Below are 27,401 nucleotides of genomic sequence, written 5' to 3'. Positions count from 1 at the left end.
GGCAGGGACTGCTTCCCTCTGCTTCTGCTACCTGGAAACTACAGGCAGGAGCAGCCCTGACCCTGAGAGGTGGCACCAACGTCTGCTGAGCACTTACACTCAACAAACAATCCTGAGAGCATCCTCCAACAGCCACACACACAGGCAACTGGTGTGCAGGCCAAGGTGTGACCTCACCAGGCTGCCTCCTCCTGGGCCAAAAACAAAAGGTTGCTCCCTCATCCTTATCCCTCTCTGGCCTCCTGACCACCCACCCAACCCCCCACCCCAGCAAGGCCCCTTCCCTACTTCCTCAACTGTAGCCAGTGGTGTTGACAGTTGCAGACACCTAAAAGGACAAACCAGACAATCCTTCACATCAAACCATGGTTTAAGATTTCCCGAGTTCTTTCCCCTTTATCAGCCTTTCTGACCCTCACAACAGCCCTGTGAGGTAGGCAGGGGCTGTCCCTCAGCCTGCGAAGGAGGCTTGGAGGAGGGAGCAGCACAGAGCCCAGACCAGCCCAACAGTTCCCACAGGTCTGCTCTGGACAAACATCTAGTCGTATGGCCTGGGGGTCTTGTGCACGGCTGCTTCTGGCACAGGGCATCAGACAGCTCTGCCTGAAGGAACACTGGTTCTGGGCACCAGGAGGTCCCACGGCCTCAATTATGGCCTTCCCCTGACTTCCAGTGGCATCCAGGGCAGGGGCAGCCTCTGGAGGTGGGTGAAGATGCTGGACCCCTCATGGCTGGTTAAGCCCTGGTCCGGCCTCCTGGAGATGCCCAGCCTTGGATTACCCCTGCCCCCGGGTTGTGAAGGTTGTCCCCAAGATGCAGCTGCCTCCTCCATGGGAGTGCCTGCACCATTTACACCATCATGTACTTTCATGTGTGTGCACATGTGGGCGCACACACACATACAAGAAAGATGTGGACATGCCCACGAACCTCATCCAAAACACTCATACAGGTATCTGCAGACTAACATGGTCACAGACAGCCCTACCCCAGGCGTACGCACATACAGACACACACGCCCAACCCAGGCTTGCACACACTCCTGAATGACCCACATGTGCCCCTCCCATGTACAGCCATACACCTGCTGAGCCAAAACCTGGTGGGTCAGACAGAGATGTCCAAACCCCACCAGGCCCTGCTCTGCTTCCCTGAGTTGCTCCCTATTTCCTCAGTCCGCAATGGAGCAGAGGCAGGGGCTGCCAGCAAAGGAGACATTTTCCCAGTGGCTGTCCTGGGCCTGCAGCAGCTCCCCGAGGCCCAGAGGAGGCGAGCCACTTCACTGCAGGCTCCTTGGATCTCCAGGTAGAAATCACCAGCTGAGGACCCCACAGGCGCTGGACCTGGCACCCAAGCCAGGCCTAGATGAGTCTCTCCTCGGGTGGCACCTTGAGGACACTGTCCATCTCCAGCCGGGCCCCGGCCACCTCCTGCTGGCTGGGGCTGTAGGTGCCCTCTGACTGACGGCGCTTTCTGGCTGCCAGGATCCCTGAGAGGAGGCCCAGGAGGAGGAGGAGAAGGCAGGCACAGGCTGCAGGCACTGCTACCTCCAGCAACGGGAATGGCTGTGGCAGGGGCAGGCCCTTCTGCAAAAGACAACAATGAGGCCTGAGACTGTGGAGAGGAGAGTCCCCCAGGCCTTTAGAGGAAAGAAGAAATGGAGGCAAGTGGACTTTCTCAGAGAAAGTCAGAGCTGGGAGCAGGCTTCCCTAGGAGGTAGTGAGACCTGGCCCCAGGGGTATGCAAACAGGTGCTGGGAGGGCAGGGCACCTGTCAGAGCACTGCCAAGGGTTCTGGCTAGAACAACAGAAAACAGACCTTCTTGACCACCGAGTACAAGCATTGTGCATGGGGTTCGTGTTCACCTCACAACAGCCTGGTGAAGTGGAAGTGAGCTCCACAGGGCAGATTCTTTTACTCTGTTCTCAGTTGTATCCCACAGTGCCCAGGGCAATGCCTGCATAGCAGGCACTCGATAAACATAGTCGAGTAAACAGGCTTTGCCCAGATTGCCCCAGACACAGGACTAGTGAGTCGGCAACCCTTGACTAGAGCCCTCCTCTGTCAGCTAAAGCCCAGGCCATTGGCCTGCAGCCTCATGCTCCAGGGAGCCCCTCCCCCTCACTGGGCCGTCTCCTCCCCAGGGGGAGCTCAACCAATCTGAGGCCAGAGGACGTAATCCCTCCCCAATCCCAGAAGGTAGTCTGATTTTTTGAAGTGTCTGTGGAGACCATGCTTAAACCCAAGAGGAAAGGGGCATTTCAAGCAGCAGCAGGAAGCCTGGGCAGGGCAGGGCAGAAGCAGAGGCAAGCGGAGCCCAGCTGAGGTCAAAATCCACCAGGGCCCACCTCCCAAAGGGGCTGCTCCAACACAGTCCCAGCCCATGAACTGGACTTGTCCCTGAGAAACTCAGACCAGGCTTCGGGGGGCCCAGCAAACCTCCCCATCCTCCTCCTGTCTCCAGTCACATCCGCCCAGGATGTCCCTATCAAAGATGCTGTTGTTGGTGCCATGGAGTCAATTTCTACTCATAGTGACCCCACGTAACAGAGGAGACCTGCCGCACCGGGTCTTCTTGGCTATAATCTTTACAAAAGCAGAGCGCCAGGTCTTTCTCCTGAGAATCGAGGATAGAGGATCAGCTGGTTGCATTCAAACCATCAACCTTTTGATTAGCAGCCACGTGCTTTTGGGCCATCAGGGCTCCTTATCAAAGGTGCTACACACCTGGAATTCTAAAGTCCTGGGATCACAGAATTCCAGGATTTCAGGGCCACAAGGTCTCAGACTCACCAGCCTTCCCTTTGAGGCTTCTCAGCCCACCCATGACCTGGGTCCCAAGCCCCAGCTCCCATCCCCCGGACAGGGGTCTCAAGGCTGTAGAGAAAAGGTTGTCCCAGCCATAAGTGGGTCCTCACCTGCCTCCTCCCCTGGGCACTTCTGCGGAGTTGCAAAACCATTTCCTCCCCCTGCTTGAGGAGAATGGCTGGGGGAGCCAGAGGCTGTAAAAGTTCAACTTGAAAGGAAACATTCCCCAGAAGCACAGTGGGCTTTTGGGTTTATGACCCAGGCTGCCAGCAGCCTGCAGAGATCAAGGCCCCTCCTCAGGCTTCCCTTCCCACCACCCCTCCTCCCACTGCGGGCTCACTGCCCACCAGGCCTGTGAGGTCTGCTGGCTCCTTGGAGGGGGCAAGAGGGGGGTTCAACAGCTCAAGTGCCTGCTGGCTCCAACCCACCCCACCCCAGACCCTAGGTGGCTGAGCCGCCCTGGGGCAGGGGCTGCCTTCACACAGCTGCACCTGCCCTGGCTCAGAATCATGGGCTCCCTGAATCTTCCTACTCCAGAATCTTGGCTCCGAAAACCTGAATCCTGACCCTAGATCAGAGTTGGCAGAGCCTACCTCCTCCCACTGTCCCTCCCTATCCCCGCCCCCTGTTCCATTGTGGAGAAGCCCCTCCAGGAGCCTAATGCCCTGGATGAGGAATGGTGGGGGCTCCTGGGCTCTCCCTATGTCAAAAGTACATCCTGGGCGGGGTGGGGGGGAGGCGTGGAAGAAGCCTGAGTCTCCTTTTCCTATCATTCCCTACCTCACAACAAGGATAGTCCAGGGAGAGTCCCACAGGTGCTGTACCCACCCCCTCCCCCAACATCACCTCTCTAAAGTCCCAGAAAGGCTGCCATTGGGCCCCCACCCCAACTCCTCTGACATCACTCACCACCACTTCGCAGAACTGGCCAGAGAAGGTAGCGCTGCAGGTACATTCATACTCCCCACCGGCTGCCCGGCAGGTGCCCCCGTTCAAACAGGGGTTGGCTTCACAGGGAAAGATGGGGATCTGACACCTGGGGAGAGAGCAGAAGGGGCTGAGAAAACTGTTCCCCCCACAGCTGCCTCCAACCCCAGCAGCTGCTCTAACTCCCCAACCCTCCTGTCCCCATGCATTATCCCTGCCTGGCTGGGCCCTTACAGGTGACCGAAACAATGTGACCAACATCATCCACTACCCCCTTTGCCCTAGCATCATAACTGAGAGTGACTCTCAGTCCATCAGATCACAGGGAGCCTCAGCAAAGACGGATTCCCAGGGATGTAGGTTCTATCTGTCAGAAGTGGGCTGAGAGTCCAAAGGCTTACTGTCTCCCCAGGTGGTCCTCATGCAGGTAGGCTGAGAATGGGACTTTAAAAACACCAGTGGGGCAGCTACTTCCTAGAAGGTGTCTGCATAACAGAGGATGGTCTTGGAAGCCCCAGAAGGAAAGAGCTTGAGTGGTAACTGTGGGTGGACTGTCTGGTTCTGTGATGACAGTGAAGGATGTGTGTGGAGAGCAAGGAGCAAACCATATCCCCTTTCCCCTGCTCTGGCTTGAGGGATCCAGGGTCCAGCTCTGCCCATTTCTCAATACTCACCAGCCACCTCCCAGCCCCCTGACCCCTAAACACACCTCCGGCCAGCAAAGCCTTCCTGGCAGCTGCAGTTGGCCCCCCAGGGCCCTGCCTCGCACCGTCCACCGTTGAGGCAGGTGAAATTCAGGCCACATTCCTCCAGCAGGACGGGCAACCTGAGGAGAAAGCCCAGGGGCTGGACTCAAGGCAGGTCCCTTGGGATCTGTCCCACCACCACCCCACCCCACCCCACCTCACCCCTACTCTGGTGTGACCTCAAGTCTCCAAGCCTCAGCAGTCTCATCAGAGGGATTCAAAGCCTTCTTCCTATAAACCTTGATACCAGTCATCAGAGCTGTGTCTGAGGCAGGAGGGATGGGACACTGGACAGATACTTTGCTGCTCCAACCCAACCGACAACAGGTAGTACAACCTCTAGACCCGGCTGTGAACCCTTTCCAGTTTCAGTGTCTTTGAGAAGCTGATGAAATGTAAGAACTCTCCTCAGAACAAAAGCATGGCCCTAAACATAAAACTGGACCTGACATTCCTGGGGTGGGGAGGGGGAGCAGGGTTAGGAAGTCAGCCCTGCCAAATAACCCTCCATAAACTGTGCTCCCAAGGGAGGGGAGAGTCCAAAAGCAACGTCTTCTGGCCAGTAGGGCGGAATAAGGATCGTGTCCAAAGTCGGACCATCTCACTCCGGGTCGGGGACGAGCATCAATGCTGTGGGCTCTGCAGAAAAGCCTCCAGGTTTTCTTCCAAGACTAGTTCTGGGTTCCCTCCCAGACAAACAGCGCAGTTTATCTGATATTCAAATTTAACTGGGGGTCCTGTATTTTACCTGGCAACTCTACGGGGCTGGGTTTCACAACTGTCTCTATTTCACAGATGAGGGCACCGAGGGTCGGTGAAGGGAACCGACTCGTCCACAGAACCAGCGAGTCCCCAGTCGAGCTTTGGAACCTTCCCTACCCCTGGGTGGGACCGCCGCTCCCAGGTTCCCCCTCTCGGCGCCCCACTCCCACCCCCTGTACCTGGGAAGAAAGCACAGGAAGTTCCCCAACCCCACCCAGGCGCTCGCACCTGCAGCGCGGGCCCACGAAACCAGGCGGACAGCGGCACTCGAAGTGGCCGTCGGGGCGCGCTTGACAGCGGCCGCGGGCGCAGGGGGCCGAGCGACACGGGTCGGCGGGAACCTCGCAGCGGGGGCCCTCCCAGCCCGAGCCGCAGGCGCAGGCAAATGCGTCGAAAAGATCGCGGCAGGTGCCGCCGTGCAGGCAGGGCGTGGGGGCGCATACGGGTGCGCCGCGGCAGCCGAGGCGTGGGGCGGGCTTCCCAGGCCAAGCAGCGAAACGCTCCCCGGAGTCGGGAGCCGCGCCCGGCCTCGGGTGCGCCAAGGGCAGCGGGAGGCCACCGAGCGCCACGCGACCCAGGCAGCCGGTGAAGTTCTCCGCCAGCAGGATGCGCGCGGCGCCTGGGCCGCGCAGAAAGTCCAAGTCTCCCGCCAGTCCGCGCAGCGCCACAGGCGTCAGTGCGTCGTCCAGCTGCAACAGCCAGCGCGACGCGGCGGCCGCCGGGTGCTCCATGGCCAGGCTGACACGGTGCCAGGCGCCGTCGGCCACGCGCGGCCCCGGCGCGGACAGCACAGCGCCGGGCAGTTCAAGGCCGCTGCGGACTCCGGCTGCCAGCGAGCCATTGCGCACCGCCAGCCAGACAGAGGCGTGGGCGCCAGCGGCAGCGCTCAGCAGCTGGGCCTCGAGGTCGCGGGTACGGAAGGCCAGTGAGAGACCCCCAAAAGTGTGCACCGCCGACACGTTATGCCCACTAAACTCGGCCGGGGGGCCCTCGAGGAACGTGGTCTCGGCCACACCTGCGCAGAGAGAAGACGTGGGGGTTTGGGGGGTGGTTTCCTGCAGGTGAAGCCGTGCCTTCTTCAGGGATGCACCCTCCCAGGCACATGAATGATACTGCCCACCGCCCTTACTCCCCAGGCCCGTCTCAGGTGTGGGGGGTATCCACTTCTCACCCACTCAGACATCCAATTCCAGAATCCGCACTGGGCCCCACCACCCTCCTTCCACCTTTTCATGCGTTTCCTGCTTCCAAAGAACCAGCTCCCAGACAGCGGACAACGTTGGGAGGTCTAGATGCCTAACCTGCCCTCCAGGTCATAGGCCAGACAATAATAACTGCTGCAAAATCTGCCCTTATTCTCCTCCCCAAAACCTCCCTATCTCATCACAGGGGCTCACGAGTACATGCATTTTTTAAAATGCAGATCTGATCATGTCTCTTTTCTGCTTAAAACTTCCTGTGCTTGTGTTTCAGCTTTTCTTATACACCTCAGGACCTTTGCATGTGCTGTTCCTGCTCCCTGAAATGTCTTCCCTTTATGCCCTGGCAGAGTCTTATTAGCCCTTGAAAGCCCAGCACACAGCCACCTCCTCCAGAAAACCTGTCTCTCTGGATGCAGTGGCCCAGCCACACTGGGCTAGACTGCTGGAATCCCAGTTCACTGTCCAGCAGCCCATGAGCCCCAAGGGCAGGGGCAGGATCTAACACAGCTTGGGTACCCAGGGCACACACTCACAGATGAAGCCATCAGGAACCTCCTCACATGTAGCAGGTGGGAGGCAGGGCTGACCAGGGCACCACAGCTGCTGGGCACATGTGGGTCCCGTGAAGTTGGCAGGGCAGGTGCAATGGAAGTCGTTCCAGGTGACAAGGCATGTCCCACCGTTGAGACAGGGGTTAGACTGCAGGAGAAGCAGGACAGGGTCAGATCAGCCCTGAGGCTGCCATTGTTCTACTATAACCACAATCATAGCGGTGATTCTTCCCTGAGCACCTACTTTGACCATCTACTACAGACATTACTCCTTTGCAAACAAGCAGAGCAAGTGGCTATCATCCCCATTTTACAGATGAGGAAACTGAGTTTCAGAATAGGGGAAGCCACTTGCCTCAGTCACCCAGCCAGTAAACAGAGGAACCAAAGCTTACACCCAGACTATTGGAATCCAGGGCTGGTGCTTTGTCCATGAACCCACTGACTTTCCCACAGGCATCCCTGTCCCCCAAGCAGTCCCTGCAGAAATTCAGGCAGCCCTCTGCTTGGTTCAGGGTGTCTGTCTCAATCAGGACTGGTGACTGGATTGTGGGGACCAGGGAGTAAGGGCAGTTGGCAGGAGAGGAGGCAAATGCAAATCCTTCTCCAACGCTATCTAGCAGTGGAACTTGGGGCAGGTCACTTGACCTCCTGAGCATCAGTTCCTTACCAGTAAAAGGGCATGTTAAGCCTCAGTAAGGTATAACAGGTCCACAGTGATGTATCATAGGTCCTGGGAAAAGGTCCGTTCCACCCACCCCACCCCTGGGTACTCACACTGCACATGTCCTCGGAGACACAGCCCAGAGTGAGGTTCTGGGTCTGCCTGCTGTCCAGCTTGCTGGGCTCACTCAAGTTCCCCAGTGACAGTGAGAAGAAGGGCAAGTGGAGGCCGTTGAGTTGCAGGTCCTGGAGGCAGCCTCTGAAGGGCCCACCCCAGGGCTGGGACTCAGCAGGGAGGAGCCCACCACCCACATGCACCTGTTGCCCCAGGCCCTGCAGCTGGTTAGGCCCGAAGCTGAGAGTCACCAGGTGGCGGAGCCCATCATCCCAGGGCCCGGGCAGCTCCAGGACAGGACTGCCCAGTGCCTCGGCCCGAATCTGCCCCCCACTCAGGAACACTGTTAGGCCAGCTGCCGAGTCATTGGCAAACTGGAGCAGCAGACCTGCAGGCTCCCGAGTGCGGAGGAGGAAGGATATTGTGATGTTGGGCCCTGGCGGCTCGTGGAGCAGGAAAAAGGCAGAGCTCAGGGTGCCCCCCAAGCCAAAGGTGGCAGCAGGAACCTCTGCAGGGAGAGAGGGGGCTAGGTGTGAGGCCTGAGGGATGGGGGGGAAGGTGCAGCCTCTGCTCTGGGACCCAGACGCCAGGTGCCCCTTCCCACCTGACTCTCTCCTCACCATCAGTGCACTTGGGGCCACTATAAGGCCGGGGGCAATCACAATGGAAGTCAGTCCATAGGTCCATGCAGGCTCCTCCGTGGGCACAAGGCAGAGGCTGGCACTGCTCATGGCGCTCGCAGCCCAGGAGAACATTCCCGCCAAGCTCTTCAGGCAGCAGGAGGTACCCATCCACACGGACATCCTGGAGGCAGCCTCCAAAGGCCGCACCACCTAGCTGGGTGGAGCAGAGCCCGGCAGGCGACGGCGCCACTGAAGACATTGGAGCCAGGGCCACAGGACCAGAGGCCACACAGAGCCGGGCAGGGCAGCCCTCGTGCCAGAGCCGCAGCTCCAGGGTCCCAAAGCGGAGTGCCACTTCCACCTGGTGCCAGTGGCCATCATTTAGGGCCAGGTCTGGCAACCTCAGGATGAGCACAGTGACACCATGGCTCCTGAGCGTGGCCTGCAGTGTGGCCCCCAACAGTGCCAGCTCCAAACTGTCCTGGGTGTCAGTGCGAGTGGCCAAGGCACCAGCAGGCAGTGTGGTGCGAAACCGCAGTGCCAGACCCAGAGGGCTGCCAGCTGGCACTGATGCCCACACAGGGCTCCCAGCTGCCACAGAGAAAGTGGTATTCTGGCCACAGAAAGGTCCATCAGTACCAGGTGGACAGCGGCAGATGTAACTGTGGACCCCAGACTCGAAGATAGGGATGCAAGTGGTAGCCAGTGGGCAGGTGTGGCCCTGGCAGCCGGTGAGCTGCACAGAACAGTCGTGCCCGTCCCAGGGCTCTGGGCACCAGCAAGTGTAGCCTGCCACAGTGTCATGGCAGGTCCCACCATGGAGGCAGGGCTCCGACAGGCATTCATCCACATCCTCCTGACACGTCAGGCCTTCGGGAGAGACCAAGCCAAGGCTCAGTGTCCAGGAACAGAACCACAGCTTGAACCCACAATTTTCATGCCTCATGGGACAGGGACCTCAGCACCCATCCCAAAGGATTTTTCATGGTGCCCTGAGTCCCCAGAGGCCAGAATCCAAGATGCTCCCTCTCCCTGCCATATTTGGCTAGTCTTCATGTCCTGTAGATTCAACCCTCTAGACTCTCTCCAGTCCCCCCTTCTCTCCTGCCCCACGTCACCTGCCTCATGAGCTCTTGTGACCAAGGTCCAGCCTCCGGTTTACCTGCCATAAGAACTCCCCTCCCTCCCTGTCTGGCAGCAGCAAAAGACCTTCTTCTAAAGCATCACCTGCCCAGGCTCCTCTGCTGCAAAGGTCCAGGCACTCGCCCTGGCATTCGATACCCCTCACAGGCTTTACTCCCTCCAAACAGGGCTTCAAAACAATTTCTTTCCATTCTAAACCCTGCTGAGAATTTGCATTTCTAACAAGTTCTCTGCTAAAGTTTTGCATTTCTACCCCAGATATACTGAATCTACATTTTTAACAAGATCCCCAGGTGATTCTTATGTATAACTTCCTAGAAATGCAAATTCTCAAGTAGGGAACTTGTTAGAAATGCAAATTATCAGCAGGAAGTCAAATCAGAAGGAACCAGTTTGAAGTCCTGCTACAAACCTTAACTGCATTTCCTGGAAAGTCTTGCTTCTACTACTTTGCCCATGCTGTCCTCTCAGCTAAAAATGTGTCACCCTCCTTTGTGCTGCCTCTCGAACTGCTATTCATCCTGCAAAGCCCTGGAGACTTTCCCTGACTCCCAACCCCAGCCCACTAGGTCACTTCCAGCCCCTTGCCCACCCCAGCCGTATTTCTCTGGGACACTGTTCTGAAAGTATCTGTTTATTCCTCTGGGATCTCCTCCAGGGGCTTGAATATGTTCTTGGTGCCCAGCAAAGGGACTGGCATGGCTTCTGTGGACAGAATGATGACATGGAGGAGCGAGTTCGAGGTAGATATATACCTCTGTGGTGCTCCAGGTAGCCTCCAGACTCTAACCCCTTCGTCCCTCTGCCCTGAGGTCCTCCGCACTAGCCAGAAGGGGCTATCTCGTTCTTCCTTCCAGGAGCTCCCACACGAGGTGCTCTGGCCTCAGCTTGGGTCTCAGCCAGAGCCTCCAGAAAACAACCAAGGCCAGCCCTGCACCCATATCAGAAAAACCCAGGCCCAGAGGAACAATCAGGATTTGAAACCAGGCCCCTGTCAGCACACAGATACCACAGCCTTCTTCAGGGAAACTCCAGCCGCAGCCTTAACCCCCCACCCACCCCAGACCCCAGTCCTCCATACCTGCCAGGAGCCACAGGCCCCCCAGGAAGGTCCACAGAACCTGCAGCCCCATTGTGTTCTACACAGATGGGCCAAGAGTGGTGGGCAGGTGCCGAGGCTGGGGAGCAGAGCTCCCCGCCTGGCCCCGCTGCCTCCTTCAGACCCAGCTCAGGAATGCCAGGCACCAGCTTCCCCCACGCTCAGCACGGCCCAAAGGGAGGAGGTGTGGACAGTGGCAAGGAGCCCAGCCCCACAGCTGGGGTCCCCCTCCCAGCCCCTAACCCTGATCTGCCCTCGCTGTCACCCATCAGCTGACCTTAGCTTGGGGAGGAGCTGGGCTCCACTAATGCTAGTGAACCCCGGGGGGATGACAACCGCTTTCTAAGCCTCCATCGCCTCATCTGTAAGATGGGGACTTTAAACCTCCACCTCAGGGGACTGTGGTGAGGAGGAAATAAGGAAATGCGCTTAGGGTCTTTTCTGGGAAGGGCATGCATGGCGAGCCCGCTGTGCGCCAGGCACCCATGTGGCCACTGCTCCCAGGACTGAACTCTTAGAGGATGGGTTTTCAGGGCCCCCAGGGGCGCAGTCACACCTTTCTCATGTGTTGGGGATACAGGGGTAGGGGAGGCTGAGCTCCAGCCTCTCCCAGGAGGGTGCGGGTGGGAGGTATGGTGGTGATCATACCTCCTTCTCCTGTGCCCCAGAAACCTGCCAGAAGAGGAGGCAGTGTGCCTGAGCAGGAATGTGGCAGTGTGGGGGAGGTGTCACAGGCATTCCAGAGGGGCCAAGGACACTCAGTGAATGTGTGTGTAAGCCCCTTGGGTTCACCCGTGTCCGTGTGGAAGGATGGCTATGTGTCTGCATGTATACAAGGCAGGGAGGGCTTTTCTGCACCCTTGGTCCACCCCCCCCCAATGGGCCCCAGCTCCTCGAAGGTCAAGCTCACCTTTCTACAGGGGCTAGCCCCAGCTCTCCACCACCTCCCACCCTGTTTCCTCTGTCCTTGACTGCATTGCCTCTGTCCTGCCTGCTGCCCCTTTAGCCTCGGCCCAGCCTTTGCATCTCAGGTGTCTGGGGTTTTCTTTGCCCTTCTTTCCACATTCTACAACCTCATCCTGTGGCCCCAGCTGCCAGGATTACACTCCTGAACCCCCAGTTTCTGGTTCCAACCCAGGCCCCTCTCCCGGGCCCCAGACCCTGGACCAATCTGGCTCCTGCCCTTGAATGCTCCACAGGCACTCAGGCTGAGCGTGAACAAAGCTGAACTCACTGTCTCCCCACAACAGTCACTCAAGGCGGAACCTCAGCCTAGTCTCTGACTCCTCCCATTCACACATGGACTCCCATTCACACACGGACTCCAGGACTTGTAGTGTCCCTTCTAAATCTTTCTCAAACCTATCAGCCTCCTCCTTTCCCACCTCCAAAACCAGGGTGCCAGCTCAGCCTCTGTCAGCTGTCACCTGGGCCTCTGCACCTGCCTCCCCACTGATCTCCCTGCCCCTCATCAATCCAGCCTCCACAGGTCAGGCACAGGGAACCTTCTCACCCCAGGTTCTGCCCCAATGCCCACCCGAGCCCAGGCACCTGTGTAGCCATCGGGGCAGTGGCACTTGAAGCCATTGGGAAGGTCCTGGCAGCGGCCTCCAGAGATGCATGGCTGTGAGGCACACTCGTCCACGTCCACACTGCAGTCGTCCCCTGTAAGAGGCCCAGCTGTGACTCCTGCCTGTTCTGTCAGAGCCAGACCGGAGCTGAAAGGGCCCATTGCAGAGATAGAGAGAGGGGCTATCTCAGGCAGGGCAATACCTCTGCCGGGTCCCGGGATCCCTCCCCGTGCATCTGAACACTGGTGGACCTGCTTCGCTCTTAGGGAGGCTCACCCTCAAAACCCGGCGGGCAACGGCACAGGAAGCCAGCGGCGTGGCGAAAGCTGAAGGCGCCGGAGAAGACAGCCTGGGCGCCCCCATAGAGGCCGGGCTCAGAGCGCTGCAGGCACTGGCCCCCATGCTGGCAGGGGCCTGCTGCACACTCATCTTCGTCCACCTCACACCTCTCACCACTGTAACCTGGGGAACGCACACGCAGGCATCAGGTCTCAGCTGCCAGGCCAACAACCCAAGGCCATACCAGCTTAGAGCACCATCACCAACAGTCAGAGGGGGACACATGGTAGGGAGGAAGGGTAGGAATGACCACAGCAGCCTTCATCAGCATCACCGCCATATGACAATTATTACTATTATTACTGAGTACTCTGCCTGTGCCAGGCCCCGTGCAAGTGCTTCGGACTTTACCACATTTCACAATAACCCTAGGAGCAGGTGCTATGATAAGCCCCATTTTGCAGATCGGGAAACTGAGGCTCACGGATGTTGCAGTCATAGGCTACATTGGGTCTACCAAGGACTCAAATCACATTTGCGCATGCGCAGAGACGCACACCTGTCCCACCGCCCCAGGCCCTGCCCTGCCCCCCTGCTCGCCCACGCCCGCCGAAGGGCGCACTAGCGCTGGCGCGCGCACGCACACACCTGGCCAGCAGAGGCAGCGGAAGCTCCCGAGGCCTTCGAGGCAGGACGCGTTGTGCGCGCATGGTGCCGACGCGCACTCCAGCACCTCCTCCTCGCAGCGCACCCCCTCGTAGCCCGTGTCCGCGCAGTCACATTGGAACCTGGGGCAAGGCCGCGCGACCGGGTTTGAGAGCGAGCCCAGCAGTTTCCCTCCTGCCACCTCGCCCCCGCCGCGGTCCCTGGTGTCCACTGCCCCACGGTCCAGCCTCTCTGCCTCAGGGCATCCGGCCCCCGGTGCCAGGCGGATCCCCGCCTGGCCGTTGGCTCACCCGTTGACCAGGTCGTGGCAGATGCCCCCGTGCGCGCACGGTTGGCTCTGGCACTCATCGAGGTCCAGCTGGCAGCTGGCACCCCCGTAGCCCGGCGCGCAGACGCAGCGGTAGGAGCCCACGCCGTCCAGGCACGAGCCCCCGTGCAGGCAGGGCACCGAGGCACACTCGTCCACCTCGGTCTCGCAGGTGACGCCTGGACAGGGGCCAGAGACAGAGAGATGAGCACTTCTCAGAGGGAGAGCCGACCCTGAACTGGATCCAGATAGGAGCTAACTATGAGGATCTAAAGAGACAGACTTTATTTAGTTCATTAATTCAGAGCAGATGTTTCCTAGCAATGGCAGTTCGGTATAAACAAGACAGAAATAGCTGCCCTCATGGACCTCACAACAGTCTAAAAAACCAAAACCAAACCCGTTGCCGTGGAGTGGATTCCAATTCATAGCAACCCTAGGGGACAGAATAAAACTGCCCCATAGAGTTTCCAAGGAGGGCCTGGTGGATTCGAACAGCGGACCTTTTGGTTAGCAGCCATAGCACTTAACCACTATGCCACCAGGGTTTCCCACAACGACCATCTAGCCCAGGTCAATAATTACACATATGAAGACTTAGTTTTCATTTTGATAAGCTCAACAAGGGAAAGTACAAGATCTTGTGAAAGCAGAAGCTGTGGTCCAGCCTGTGGAATTGGAGGCCAGGGAAGGCTGCTTGGAAGAAGAGCCCTTTGAAGGAGAAGGTGGGTTCACTAGGTTTTGGATAGGGGGCTGTAGAAAGCAGTTGGAATCCAGAGAGAGACTGCAGCATTGACTGAGTCCTACCTGGGTCAAGGGCATGATGCCCTAGGGCAGGGGAGCTGCATGGAGGGTCAGGAGCTAAGGGGAGAGTGGAGGAGGTGAGGCAGGGTGGGAACATATTGGGGCCTTGGTACCAGAATTTGGGCTCATCATAAAGGTTTCAAGCAGCTGAGTGAGGTGGTCCTACCTACATTTTAGAAGGTGGATTTCAGGAGGGTGTAGGGAAGGGTGCCAGGGAAGAAGAATATGCCCTGGACAGGAGATGCTGAAGTATGGTGACCAACTTTTCCTGCTTTTGCCTGCACTGTCTTGGTTTTAAAACTGAAAGTCTTGCGTCCCTCAGTCCTAGGCAAAATGGGACAGTTGGGGGGCACTCCCAGGGTCACATGGAGGCAGGAGAATCAGGGCTTGGAGATTTCCATCTGAGTTCATCCTGGAGCCCAAGTGTCAGTGTAGACTCCAGTGAATCCTGCCCCTGGCCCCTCCTAAGTGGGTTTAGTCGGGGGTCAGGCGCCCAGCTGGCTCCAGCTGGAACATACCCCTCTTCCCAGCTCAGTGAGCACGAAACATGGCCCATCCCTCCTGTGACCCCTCACTCCTCCCACCCCAGGCCCACTCCCACCATCCGTGCCAGGGGGAGCCAGGCCCAGGCCTTCTGGAATCCCAAACTCCCCCGCCAGGCCCAAAACGAAAGGAGGAGGAAAGAAATGAGTCACAGCAGACGCTGCCCCCACTCACATCCACAGCTAACCCAGAAAGAACTAACCAAAGCATTCGAGCACCACACATCTAGGTGTACACACACTTGTTACACGCACACACATTTTGCGCAAATGCTTTCACAGAGCCCAGACACCCGAAGATACTGGCAGGCACACAAAGGCCCTGTTACAGACACAAACACTCCTTCATACTAGGAGACACACAGACAAATATGAACCACACTCACACAGACACACTTGTACATCTTGACACCCATAAACCAAACCCATGGCCGTCAGGTTGGTTCCAACTCACAGCGACCCTATAATACAGAGTAGGACTGGCCCCATAAGGTTTCCAAGGAGCGACTGGTGGATTCAAACTGCCGACCTTTTGGTTAGCAGCCATATCTCTTAACCACTGTGCCACCAGGGCGCCTATCCTGACACAGAGACACTCAAATAATCAGAAAGAGACATAGAACTGTTTTCCAAAATCCACTTTCATCAGCATACTGAGATCCACCTCTTTACCACACCCTAACCCCTGGCACCCAGCCCCCTGATCTGTAGCTCTTGCTCTGAGGTAACCTCAAACTATCCTCTACCATCAAAGCAGGATTGTCTGAATTCAGGGTTTGAAGAAAACCCAAGAGTGTCTACACGCAGACTCCAGGCTACCCTAGACCTAGCCTTGCTCCCCGACCTGTCCACGTCCCCAGCTGCACCACCTTCTAAACTTCAGGCCTAGAGGGAAGCAGCCCCAGAGTGTTTATGCCTTGGAGCATGGATGGGACTGGGACAAGGCTACGCTATGGAGGAGGGAACTAACGTTGACTTAGGGCCAGTCACTTTTCTGAGCACTTTTATATACATTATCCCTGCTCTAGAGACAGCAGAGATCGCTGGGGGCATATCTACATTACAATTTGAACAAGACCATTGTGAGTATCTCTACTAGAGCTTTGGGGGATGCCCAGAGGGGAGAGCTTCTACACTGCAATCTGAACCACACAGCGGGGTTCATACTCGAGAACCATCAGATGGGCCAGAAGGTGTCTACATTACAGCTTGACACAGGCAGGAGTGAGTAAATACTAGAAATACTGGGAGAGTCTGGGGGTGTCCTCATTAAAGCCAAACCAGGTATATCTGTGCTCTTGTCCCACCAGAGATGCCTGAGTGGTGTCTCCAGCCCTAGCACCAAGCTGAACTCTGCAGAAGGGACTCAAATAATATTTGTCAAGTGCCTGTTATGTGCCAAGCACCCAGCCAGGGCTTACACAGAGGTACTGGCATCCAGAACTGCCAGGTTAGCCTGAGAAGCATCAACAATATAGCCAGACTATGAGAGTATATACCCTAGAGTTGCCAGGACGTCTCTACACTAAAGTCAAAGCTAATGTTACACAATGGAATACTACGCATCGATAAAGAACAGTGAGGAATCTGTGAAACATTTCATAACATGGAGGAACCTGGAAGGCATTATGCTGAGTGAAATTAGTCAGATGCAGAAGGACAAATACTGTATAAGACCACTACTATAAGTTCTTGAGAAATAGTATAAACTGAGAAGAACACATTCTTTTGTGGTTACGAGAGGGGGGAGGGAGGGAGGGTGGGAGAGGGTTATTTACTGATTAGTTAGTAGATAAGAACTACTTTAGGTGAAGGGAAGGACAGTACTCAATACAGGGAAGGTCAGCTCAACTGGACTGGACCAAAAGCAGTTTCCAGGATAAACTGAATGCTTCGAAGGTCAGCGGAGCAAGGGCGGGGGTTTGGGGACTACGGCTTAAGGGGACTTCTAAGTCAATTGGCATAATAAACACTATTATGAAAACATTCTGCATCCCACTTTGAAGTGTGGCATCTGGGGTCTTAAATGCTAACAAGTGGCCATCTAAGATGCATCGATTGGTCTCAACCCATCTGGATCAAAGGAGAATGAAGAACACCAAGGTCACACGATAACTATAAGCCCAAGACAGAAAGGGCCAGATGAACTAGAGACTTACAACATCCTGAGACCAGAAGAACTAGATGGTGCCCGGCCACAACCGATGACTGCCCTGACAGGGAGCACAACAGAGAACCCGTGAGGGAGTAGGAGAACAGTGGGATGCAGACCCCAAATTCTCATAAAAAGACCAGACTTAATGGTCTGAATGAGACTAGAGGAATCCCGGTGGTCATGGTCCCCAAACCTTCTGTTGGCCCAGGACAGGAACCATTCCCGAAGACCACCCATCAGACATGGAAGGGACTGGACAGTGGGTTGGAGAGAGAGATGCTGATGAAGAGTGAGCTACTTGTATCAGGTGGACACTTGAGACTGTATTGGCATCTCCTATCTGGAGGGGAGATGGGAGGGTAGAGAGGGTTAGAAACTGGCAAAAAGGTCACGAAAGGAGAGACTGGAAGAAGGGAGCGGGCTGACTCATTAGGGGGAGAGTAAATGGGAGTATGTAGTAAGGTGTATATAAGCTTATATGTGACTGACTTGATTTGTAAACTTTCACTTAAAGCACAATAAAAATTCTTAAAAAAAAAAAAAAGCTTATGTTATTGGCCTTACAGACAGAGCCCCTCCTGGGGCAGCAGGGACCATTACCTGTGTAACCAAGGGGGCAGTGGCACTCATAGTGATCAGCCAGGTTGCGGCAGGTGGCCCCATGGTGGCAGGGCCGGGATGCACACTCATTGATGTCTAGCTCACAGTGTGGGCCCTGGAAACCCGGGACACAGTAACAGCGGAAGCCAGTGGGACCTGGACCCTGGGGCACACACAGAGCACCGTGGTGGCAAGGCTGGGTGGCACAGCCCTGGGGCTCTGTGGGCCCACAGGTGTAGCCACCATTCTCCGTAGTCCGGCACTCCATCCCTGGAGCACACGGGTCTGAGGCACAGGCACTTGGGATCTCCGACGGCAGTTCTCCTGTAGAAAGAGGACACTGGCTGGTCAGGGTGGGCAGGCCAAAATGGCATTCCCCTCCCCACAGTCTCAGGCCCATCCACAGACCCCAGAGCTAGAAAGCAGCATGGGCCTGATTGAGGTCAACAGGCCAGGTCCCAGCAGCTGGATACATCTACACCCAGAATGGGGAAACATTTTAGGGGCATCTACATCAAAGAGACCCTGGAGTTGAGTCCCTGAGTGGTGCAAACAGTGAATGTCCTCAGCTGCTAATGCAAAGGTTAGCAGTTCAAGTCCACCCAGAGGCACCTTGAAAGAAAGGCCTGGTGATCTACTGCCAAAAAATCAACCATTGAAAACCTTTTGGAGCACGCAGTTCTACTCTGACACACATGGGGTCAGGAATGAGTTGGAATCGACTGGATGGCAATTGGCACATCACAGAGAGCAGTAGGACCGGGGTTGCCTGTCTCTCAGGGCAGAATTCAGGGGCAGACACTCATTAACCCTGTGAGCTTTCTCCTCCACTCTCTCATCGCATCCCTGCCGTAACTATGACAGTCACCCATTCTACAAGAGAGCAAATAGAGGCTCAGAGGATCAAACTGAAGACCCTTGCTTGAGATCACATGGCGAGTTAGTGGCTGGGACAGGCTACAGAGTCTGTCCAGGTCATTTTAGCCCTACCCGGGGAGGGGGATCATCCAAGGTTCACCTTCTGCAGGTCCTGCCCTCCCAGGAGGCCCAGCGGGTGAGGGAATCAGTCTGAAGGAGGGGAAGGCTCCTCCCACTCCCCATCACCTCTCCTGCTGGAGGTCTGGTAACTCCATCCCTGCGTGAAACTGGAGATGGGCCCGACCTCTGGAGGGTGGATGGAGGACTTCAAAGGCAGGGAACGTGCTCTCAGCCCCACTCACTCCCACCCTCTGTCTCCCGTCCACCCCACTGCTCCTGCTGCTGGCCCTGGCCTGGGAACTGCTCACAGAGGATCCTACCCCTTATTTATGCCCCATTCACAGATGCCTGTGGTGGCCAGCCTGACCTGAGGTCTTGGAGTACAGCACAGGTATCCAGACCTGCTGACTGAACACCTGGCTCCAGCCTCCGTTATTCCTCCATCACTCAGAGCTCCTCTGTCAGGGGTCACTGACACAGAAGGGAAGGGAGTACTGGTTTAAAGGCTGAGAAAGCCAGCCTCCCTCCCTTCCTCCCTTCCCAAGTGCCCTGTCAATGTAATGGCAGGGTAAGAACTCGGACTTTGGAGTAAAAGAGCCCTGGATTCAAATCCCAGCTCAGAAAATTACTAGCTATGAGACCTTGGGAAAGTTATTTCTCCTTTCTGAGCCTCCATTTTCCAATCTGAAAGGGGGGATGATAATAGTACATGCCTCATAGAAACTAGATAGTTGGGAGCTCCTAAAATCAAACACTTATGCTCATCAAAAGAGCTCACCAAAAGAGTAAAAAGACCTACAGACTAGGAAAAAATTTTGGCTGCGACATATCCAATCAAGATCTGATCTCTAAAATCTACAAAATACTGCAAAACTTCAACCACAAAAAGACAAATAACCCAATTTAAAAAAGTGCAAAGGATATGAACAGGCACTCCACCAAAAAAGACATTCAGGCAGCTAAACAGATAGATGAGGAAGTGCTCACCATCATTAGCCATTAGAGAAATGCAATCAAAACTACAATAAGATACCACCTTACCCCAACAAGGGTAGCATTAATCCAAAAAATACAAAATAATAAATGTTGGAGAGGCTGGGGAGAGACTAGAACATGTACACACTGCTGATAGGAATGCAGAATGGTACAACCACTTCGAAAATCCATTTGGCGTTTCCTTAAAAAGCTAGAAATAGAGCTACCATGCGATCCAGCAATCCCACTCCTTGGAATATATCCTAGAGAAATAAGAGCCATCACACGAACAGATACATGCACACACATGTTTGTTGCAGCACCGTTCACAATAGCAAAAAGATGGAAACAACCTGGGTGTCCACCAACAGATGAATGGGTAAACAAATCATGGTAAATTCACACAATGGAATACTACGCAATGATAAAGAACCACGACGAATCCGTGAAACATCTCATAACAAGGATGAAGCTGGAAGGTATTATGCTGAGTGAAATTAGTCAGTCACAAAGGGGCAAATATTGCATGAGACCACTATTATAATAACTCAAGAAAAGGTTTAAACACAGAAGAAAACATTCTTTGATGGGTACGAGAGTAGGGTGGAAGGGAAAGGGGAATTCATTAACTAGATAGTAGAAAAGAATTATCTTAGGTGAAGGGAAGGACAACACACAATATGGGGGAAGTCAGCACAACTGGACTAAACCAAAAGCTAAGAAGTTTCCTGAACACAACCAAACACTTTAAGGGACAGAGTAGCAGGGGCAGAGGTCTGGGGACCATGGTTTCAGGGGACTTCTAGGTCAATTGGCATAACAACATTTACTAAGAAAAACGTTCTGCACCCTACTTTGGTGAGTGGCGTCTGGGGTCTTAGAAGCTAGCAAGTGGCCATCTAAGATGTATTAATTGGTTCTAACCCACCTGGAGCAAAGGAGAATGAAGAACACCAAAGACATGAGGAAAATATCAGCCCGAGAGACAAAAAGGGCCACATAAACAGAGACTCCATCAGCCTGAGACCAGAAGAACTAGATGGTGCCTGGCTACTACCAATGACCGCCCTGACAGGGAACACAACAGGGAGTCCTTAATGAAGCAGGAGAAAAGTGGGATGCAAAACTCAAATTCACATAAAAAGACCAGACTTAATTGTCTGACTGAAACTAGAAGAACCCCAGAAGTCATGGCACCTGGACTCTCTGTTAACCCAGAACTAAAACCATTCCCAAAGCCAACTCTTCAGACAAAGGTTAGACTGGAGTATAAGACATAGACTGGACTATAAGACATAAAATGATACTCGTGAAGAGTGTGTTTCTTAGTTTAAGTAGATACATAAGAATAAATGGGGTGGAAAGAGGGAGTGTGCCATCACATTATAGGGATGGCAACTAGGGTCACATAACAATGTGTGTATAAATTTTTGTATGAGAAACTAACTTGAGCTGTCAACTTTCACCTAAAGCACAACTAAAAAAAAAAAAAGTACATGCCTCATACTAGTCAAAGGATTCAGTCTCACGTACTGCACTCAAGCGCCTGCTATCAAGCGCCTGCTCATTGTAGGAAGTCAGTAATGGTGGTTGTCGCTATTAATGGGGAGAGTGGGAGCTGTAAGCAGGAGACACCCACCCCCACCTGAAGCTCCAAGAAGCGCCCCTCCCCACCCCCAGGTTGTCATCCAGACATTAACCAGACCTCTGAACAGCTTCAGGCCCTGCACTGTCCCCTCCCCCACCCTGGGGGTGAAGACCCCCAGATAAGGCTCCGCAGCCTCTCAGGCGTCCTCCACATTCCACCAGGCAGGACTGTCCAACGGCCTGACCCCACCTTTCCTAGCCAGGCTGAAGTAGGATGGGTGACTGTGGACCGAAGAGAAAACTGGAGATCCAGTCAGGCTCCTCTCCCACCCCCAGTGCCCATAGCACGTGGTACAGCTCAATGTGGGCTCACTCTTCCGATTCCCAGACTGGGTGTCCCTAGTGCTCACCCAGGGCCAGGCTCATGGTGGGGGAGCTCTGAAGCACTGTCAGACGAAGGTGGCTGTCTAGGGCCCTGGGGTTCACAGACCCCCTCTGCCCCCAGTTCCCCTCCTCAGTTCCTGGCATCCATTCCCAGCCCTCCTCCCAGGGTCTGGTCAGATGGGTGAGGGAGGGGGGCATCTGGCTCCTCTGAGTGGCTGAGCAGTTTAGAGCCTGGTCCTCCAGGGCTGTAGGTGTTCAGGGGTCAGTCAGGCAGCAGCTCTGGCCTGGTGGGGGTGGAAGCCAATGAAGTGCTTTCAGGAAGGGACATAACAGACCTGGGTTGCACCTGGTATGCTCGCAGCACCCACCTTGTGGGGTTGTTGTGAGGAGCCACCAAGGTGATGTGTGTAAGGCCGTGGAACCCAGGGAGCCGTCAGTGAAGGGAGGCTATGGCCATTATCACTGTGGTTAGGATCAGGCTCAGCCCTCACCCCAGAGCCATTCAGGAGGGGTGGAGGAAGAGAACAGTCACTACAACTCTCATCTCCAAGGGTCCTGGCTGCTGAGTTCTGTACCAACAGGCTCCTCATCTAATTGAGACAGGGTGCCACTCCTGATCTGTGTGGACCAAGGGACCCCCAGCCCAATCGGGAGGTTTGCCTCCCCCCTGTTCAGACCCCCCCAAGTTAGAGGAGACAGGACCAGGTTGGGGAGACAGCACCTGTGGAAAGGACGCCAGGGGTGGGGGGAGGTGCTTAAGCATCATCTGCCCACCCAGTGACAGAGCCACAGGAGACAGAGTCCAGCTGCATAGGAGGAAGGCATTTCTCAAGTCAGAGCCAGGCATGGAGAGAGTGAGCTGCCCATCCAAAGAGGTATGCAATAGCACTCAGAAGCCTGTACCTGAGGGATAGCTGTCTTTCTTGTGTAATCTCAGTCATCAGATTTACCTTATGAAGTGGGTAGTGCTATTCATCCTTTTGCACATTTGAGGAAAGTGTGGTTCAGAGATGAAGCCACTTCCTAGTCCCACAGCCACTGAGGAGCTGGAATCCAAACCCAGATCCCACAGCTCCAGAACTTCCACTCCAGGATTTCCAGAACCATCTAAGGCCATATTGAGAATACAGATTCCGGGGCCACAGCCAGCTCTAGAAGCTCAGAACCATTGGGCCTGGGGCCAAAGAATCTGCCTTGAAGCACTTCCCAGGGAATTCCTTTTACATTGAGGTATGGGAACCGCTGACCTCTGGTTCTTGCTCTTCCAGAAGTGAGCAGAGGAGGCGGGGCTGGCCCAGGTCAGGGAGGAGGAAAGGCAAAAAGGGGTGGGGTGTAGCGGGCACCAGGGGAGAAGGGGGGCTGTCCTGGGGGCCAGAATGGGAGGCAGGGCCTGTTGCCAGGCGACAAGAGGCCTGTGCTTATCTTTACAAATCCTTCCTGACCTCCTGGGCTGCCTGGCTGACCTGGCAAGGGAGGGATTACCGGACACCCGCCCCTCCCCTTGGACCTGCTGCCCTGCTCTGGGGAGGGCAGATGGATTATAATATAACATAACAACTAGGGACGGATTACCCAATAAGCAAGGTACCCACGGGTTTACGTGTGCTTACTTACTAATCTGTAGTGAAACCCATGTGAAATTGTGCACTACAGATAAGTAAGTAAACACAATTAAGCCCCCGTGTGTACCTTGCTTTCTGTAAGCCTGTATGTACCTTGCTTACTGGTTAATCTACCCCTGATAACAACATTTACTGGGTGCATACCACGTGCTCAGGGCTAGGCTACACACCTTTCATCTGTGATTGTTACTGTTAGATGCCATCGAGTACAACAGAACAAAACACTGCCTAGTCCTGTCCATCTTCACAATCGTTGGAATGTTTGAGCTCACTGTTGATAGCCACTGTGTCAATCCATCTCACTGAGGGTCTTCCTCTTTTTCAATAACCTTCTACTTTACCAAGCGTGATGTCCTTCTCCAGGGACTGCTCCTTCCTGATAACATGTCCAAAGTACATGCCATCCTCACTTCTAAGGAGAATTCTGGCTGTACTTCTTCTAAGACATATTTGTTCATTCTTCTGGCAGTCCATGGAATATTCAATATTCCTCACCAACACCATAATTCAAAGGCATCAATTCTTCGGTCTTCCTTATTCATTGCCTAACTTTTGCATGCATGTAAAACCCAGTGCCGTCGAGTCAATTTTGTAAGGTGATTGAAAATACCATGGCTTGGGTCAGGCTCACCTTAGTCCTCAAGGTGGTCTTTGCTTTTTAACATTTTAAAGAGGTTTTCTGCAGCAGATTTGCCCAATACAATGCATCATTTGATTTCTTGACTGCTGCTTCCATGAGTGTTGATTGTGGATCCATATATCTATGATTCCATAATTATTTTTGACTCAATCTCAAAGAGGTGTATGCTGTTACAAAAAACATTTTTTCTAACTCAGAGAGATGGATAAACTTGCCCAGGATTGTTCTTCAAAAAACTAAGAATCAGATGTCTCCCGATTTCTGAGAGGTCCGTATCTCCTAATGCATGTGAAACTCCCACTTTGCAAATTCTAAATTGCCGCCCATGTACAGCATTGTCATTTTAGTACATGCCAGCCCAGACTCACCCAGTTTCAAGGGAAAGACTCTAAAGGCTTTCACAACAGCGGAGATCCCAATATTAGCCTGAACATAGCTGGCTATCATCCCTGTCTTTCCAGAGCCCAGCTGTTTGCAAACCCACTGTGCTTCAGGCCTCACTTGGTGCTTAGTAACTCTTACTTAATGTGCACTTATAACAGGTCTAGTTATACCTGATGAGAAGTGTTTTTTGCAGGGTGGATTTGGGGAAGCTTCTTGTCTTGATAAGGCAAGAGAGAAAATATCCCTAAGAAGCCAACCTAAGATCTCATAAGGTATGGGAGCTTCTAGCATGGGAAAAAAAAAAAAATTGTTCAACTAATATCACTATAACATCTCTGGGGCTGAAGAACAGTACAGCACAACATAATACGGGTTTACAAATGCTGCCTCAGAGCCATCAAAAAAATGGCTAAATGACTCTGAAAAGGCAGGAAAATTTGGAATGCTTTTTTACAAAAATGTTTACCCTCCTGAGATTAAAAGGCATAATTTTGATAACAGTAATCACAACAATAGCTGTCATGGATGGAGCGCCTACCCTGTACCTGGCACTGGTGTATCCCAGTATTTTCAAACTGTGCTCTCAGCTAGTGGGAGCTGGGGAGTTGTTTTCCAGAATGGGGGGAAGACAGAGCAGGTGCATTCCAGGCCTGCCTCCAGAACAGACCACGTTTAACCATTTCACTATTAACTATTAGTGGGCTTCTAAACCTAAACTGGAGAACCACTGCATTTTCTAAGGTAATTCTTGAAACAGCCCTCAGAGTCAGCTGGGTTTGTCTCCCTTACATAGGCACAGAAAGGAGATGTGACTTTACATGGACTGGCACCATAGTCTGCTCTGTGACTCTGTGCAAGTTACTGACCCTCGCTGGGCCTTGTTCTCCTCCTCTGTACACTGCAGGTATCAGAGCCCAGCTTGTGGGGCTGTTGTGAGAATTAAGTTTGATAATGTCAGTCAAGTTGCACAGTCTCGGACATGTAGTAGCCACAGTCGCTTACCAACAAATCTTCACTTGGGACAAACACCAACTATCGAAGGCTCCTGAGGTCCAGTCGTGCGTGTGTCTCCCCTGCTTGCTCCCGCCACTGTCTCACAGGCCCCCACCCAACCCTGGCTGGAAGAGGGGCCAGGCTTGGGAACTGGACTTGCTGCCCCATTGTCTGCCAGGCTTCCTGGGTGTGTGGGCGGGGAGCAGGTAGGGGGGCTGTGAGGGCCCAACTGGCCCCATTGTACTCCAAGATGCTTGCTCCTCACTATAGCAACCAACTGGGCCTTTGTGGCCGAGTGGGCCCAGGGTAAAGGGGCCCAGCTCAGGGCCTGGCAGGGGTGGGCAGCCCTGGAAACCGCCACTGCCTCTGGTATGGAAATTGGTTTTCGAGTGGCATGAACCTAGGCCCCTCCCCTCCTGGCAGTCAGGCCTTGGGTATTGGCATCCAGAACTGCTCATACTCACAGTGCCCCCCGCCCCCAGCTTTTGGAGATTGCCAGGTAGTGGGCTCCCTGTGCAGAAATTGTATGTGTATACTGCTGCCGTATGCACGCCAGAGTGTGTACATTGGTGTTCATTCCCTTCCTCAGCAAAGATCTATTTTGTGTTTACTCTGCCACAAGATCCATGTGAATGTATGCCTAACTGTGAACATACACATGCTAATGTATATACTTTGAGTCCTGTATGTGTAGGTGCGTATACACATGCGGGTGGAGCCACATGTGCCAGTGGACACTATTCACGTGGAGGTGTGTGCCTTTGTGCACATCACACGGGTATGCAGGGGTGTGGGTGTTTGTGTGACTGTGCATCTGCGTGTGCATGTGTGTGGGCACACACATTGCAGGGCAGGAGACAGACACGAGATCCATAGACTAGGATTTCATGCCGCTCATGAGCACAGAGCACAGGCCCCCAGCTCTTCTCACAAGCCCCAGATTCACCTTGGGAGCCCAGCCCGTGAGCCCCAACCCTCCCAGAGCCTCAATTTCCTCCACTGCAAAATGGCATCTTCCCTCACAGTCCTATGGAGAGGAGCAAGGAGATGAAGACTTTGTGAGCACACGCCCCATGAGAGGCCAGGGGAAGACCCCAGGTAGGGGCTTGGAGAGCCTGGCCCCCTCACACGCCGGGAGTCTGCAGAGCTATGAATAGGTGGGGGCTACCCCAGCACAAGAGAGCCCAAGCAGCCTTGCCTCACTTGGCTCCCTCCTCCAGTCGGTGGTGGTAGGGGCGGGGACTTTCCTGGCCTGGCCCCTGTAGCTATAGTGACCAAGACAAAGCATCCCCCAGACCCCCCAAGAAGAATTCCAGGCCCCTTACATGAATTCACTTGGACAAAAGCAAAAAAAAAAAAAAAAAAAAACACCCCACTTGGCGAATGAAGGTCTGGCTTCAGGAGCCCTTTTGGGCTTGGTCTAGGAATGCCAAGGAGGGGGCAGCAGGGGACACGCACGTGTGTCCAAGTCTCTGGCCACCCCTAGGGACCCCAGAGCATCCCCAGGCCCCGAGCTCAAGCAGACGTAATACACACATGGAGAGGGTACAGGCAAATGCCCAGCTCCCCATCCCCTTCCCCCTTCTCTACCCCCAACAAGGGTCTGTTTTCCCCATCCCATGGGCCCCACGTCAAGAGCAAAGACACAGTTCAACCCACTTGACAACTTACACCCCACAGCTCATGCGGGGACACGACTCACCACACCCACAATGCCTCATACACAACTCACAGCTCACCCCGGGACAGCTTATCCTGCTCACAGCTTAACACACAACCTGCACCCCACAACCCAGCACACGACTTAGAACAGACTCTTGGGTGAGACTCATGTGACCCGCAGCTCCCCAAACTCGGAGCTTCACAACCCAGAACTCCCCCAGTTCCAACACCTCACCTTCCTTACAGTGAGTGTGCAACACATCAGAATTCACAACCCACACCTGCAACTCCACCACCCACAAAGCTCCTTTGGCATGCAACAGCCCCCAAGTCCCAGGACACACCTCCTCAGGGCTCCACGCGAGTTCCAGTGGCCCCCAGCAGGGCACCCCTTTGAACCCCACAACTCAGGCCTGCACCCACCCTCAGCCCCAGCAGCCAAGGCCTGGGCATGTGCCTTGGGGGACGGACCCCTCTGGTACCCCCAAAGTTTTGGCCCCAACTCACCAGCAAGGAGGGCCAGGGTAGGGGCCCAGAGTAGCAGCAGCAGCAGCAGCAGCAGGAGAGAGGTGGGGAGCCTGGAGTCCTGGGTCCCCGGCCTCACCAGCGCCAT

General features: G+C 54.7%; 1 protein-coding gene across 1 annotated transcript; it reads right to left on the bottom strand.

Annotated features, from left to right (window-relative positions):
• Positions 1–297: 297 nt before the first annotated feature.
• CRB2 (crumbs cell polarity complex component 2) lies at positions 298–27,401 on the bottom strand. The gene is made up of 13 exons (XM_049894992.1): positions 27,296–27,401; positions 17,590–17,887; positions 13,446–13,700; positions 13,138–13,277; positions 12,487–12,672; positions 12,191–12,304; positions 8,395–9,267; positions 7,774–8,282; positions 6,979–7,144; positions 5,472–6,258; positions 4,445–4,561; positions 3,718–3,844; positions 298–1,586 (listed from the first exon to the last, which is right to left on the bottom strand). The coding sequence occupies exons 1-13, from the start codon at positions 27,399–27,401 to the stop codon at positions 1,362–1,364; spliced, it is 3,903 nt and encodes a 1,300-aa protein (XP_049750949.1). The 3' UTR covers positions 298–1,361.

This window comes from Elephas maximus, chromosome 9, assembly GCF_024166365.1.
Source record: "Elephas maximus indicus isolate mEleMax1 chromosome 9, mEleMax1 primary haplotype, whole genome shotgun sequence".
Taxonomy (NCBI): Eukaryota; Metazoa; Chordata; class Mammalia; order Proboscidea; family Elephantidae; genus Elephas; species Elephas maximus.
This window is presented reverse-complemented; position numbering and strand designations above follow the sequence as displayed.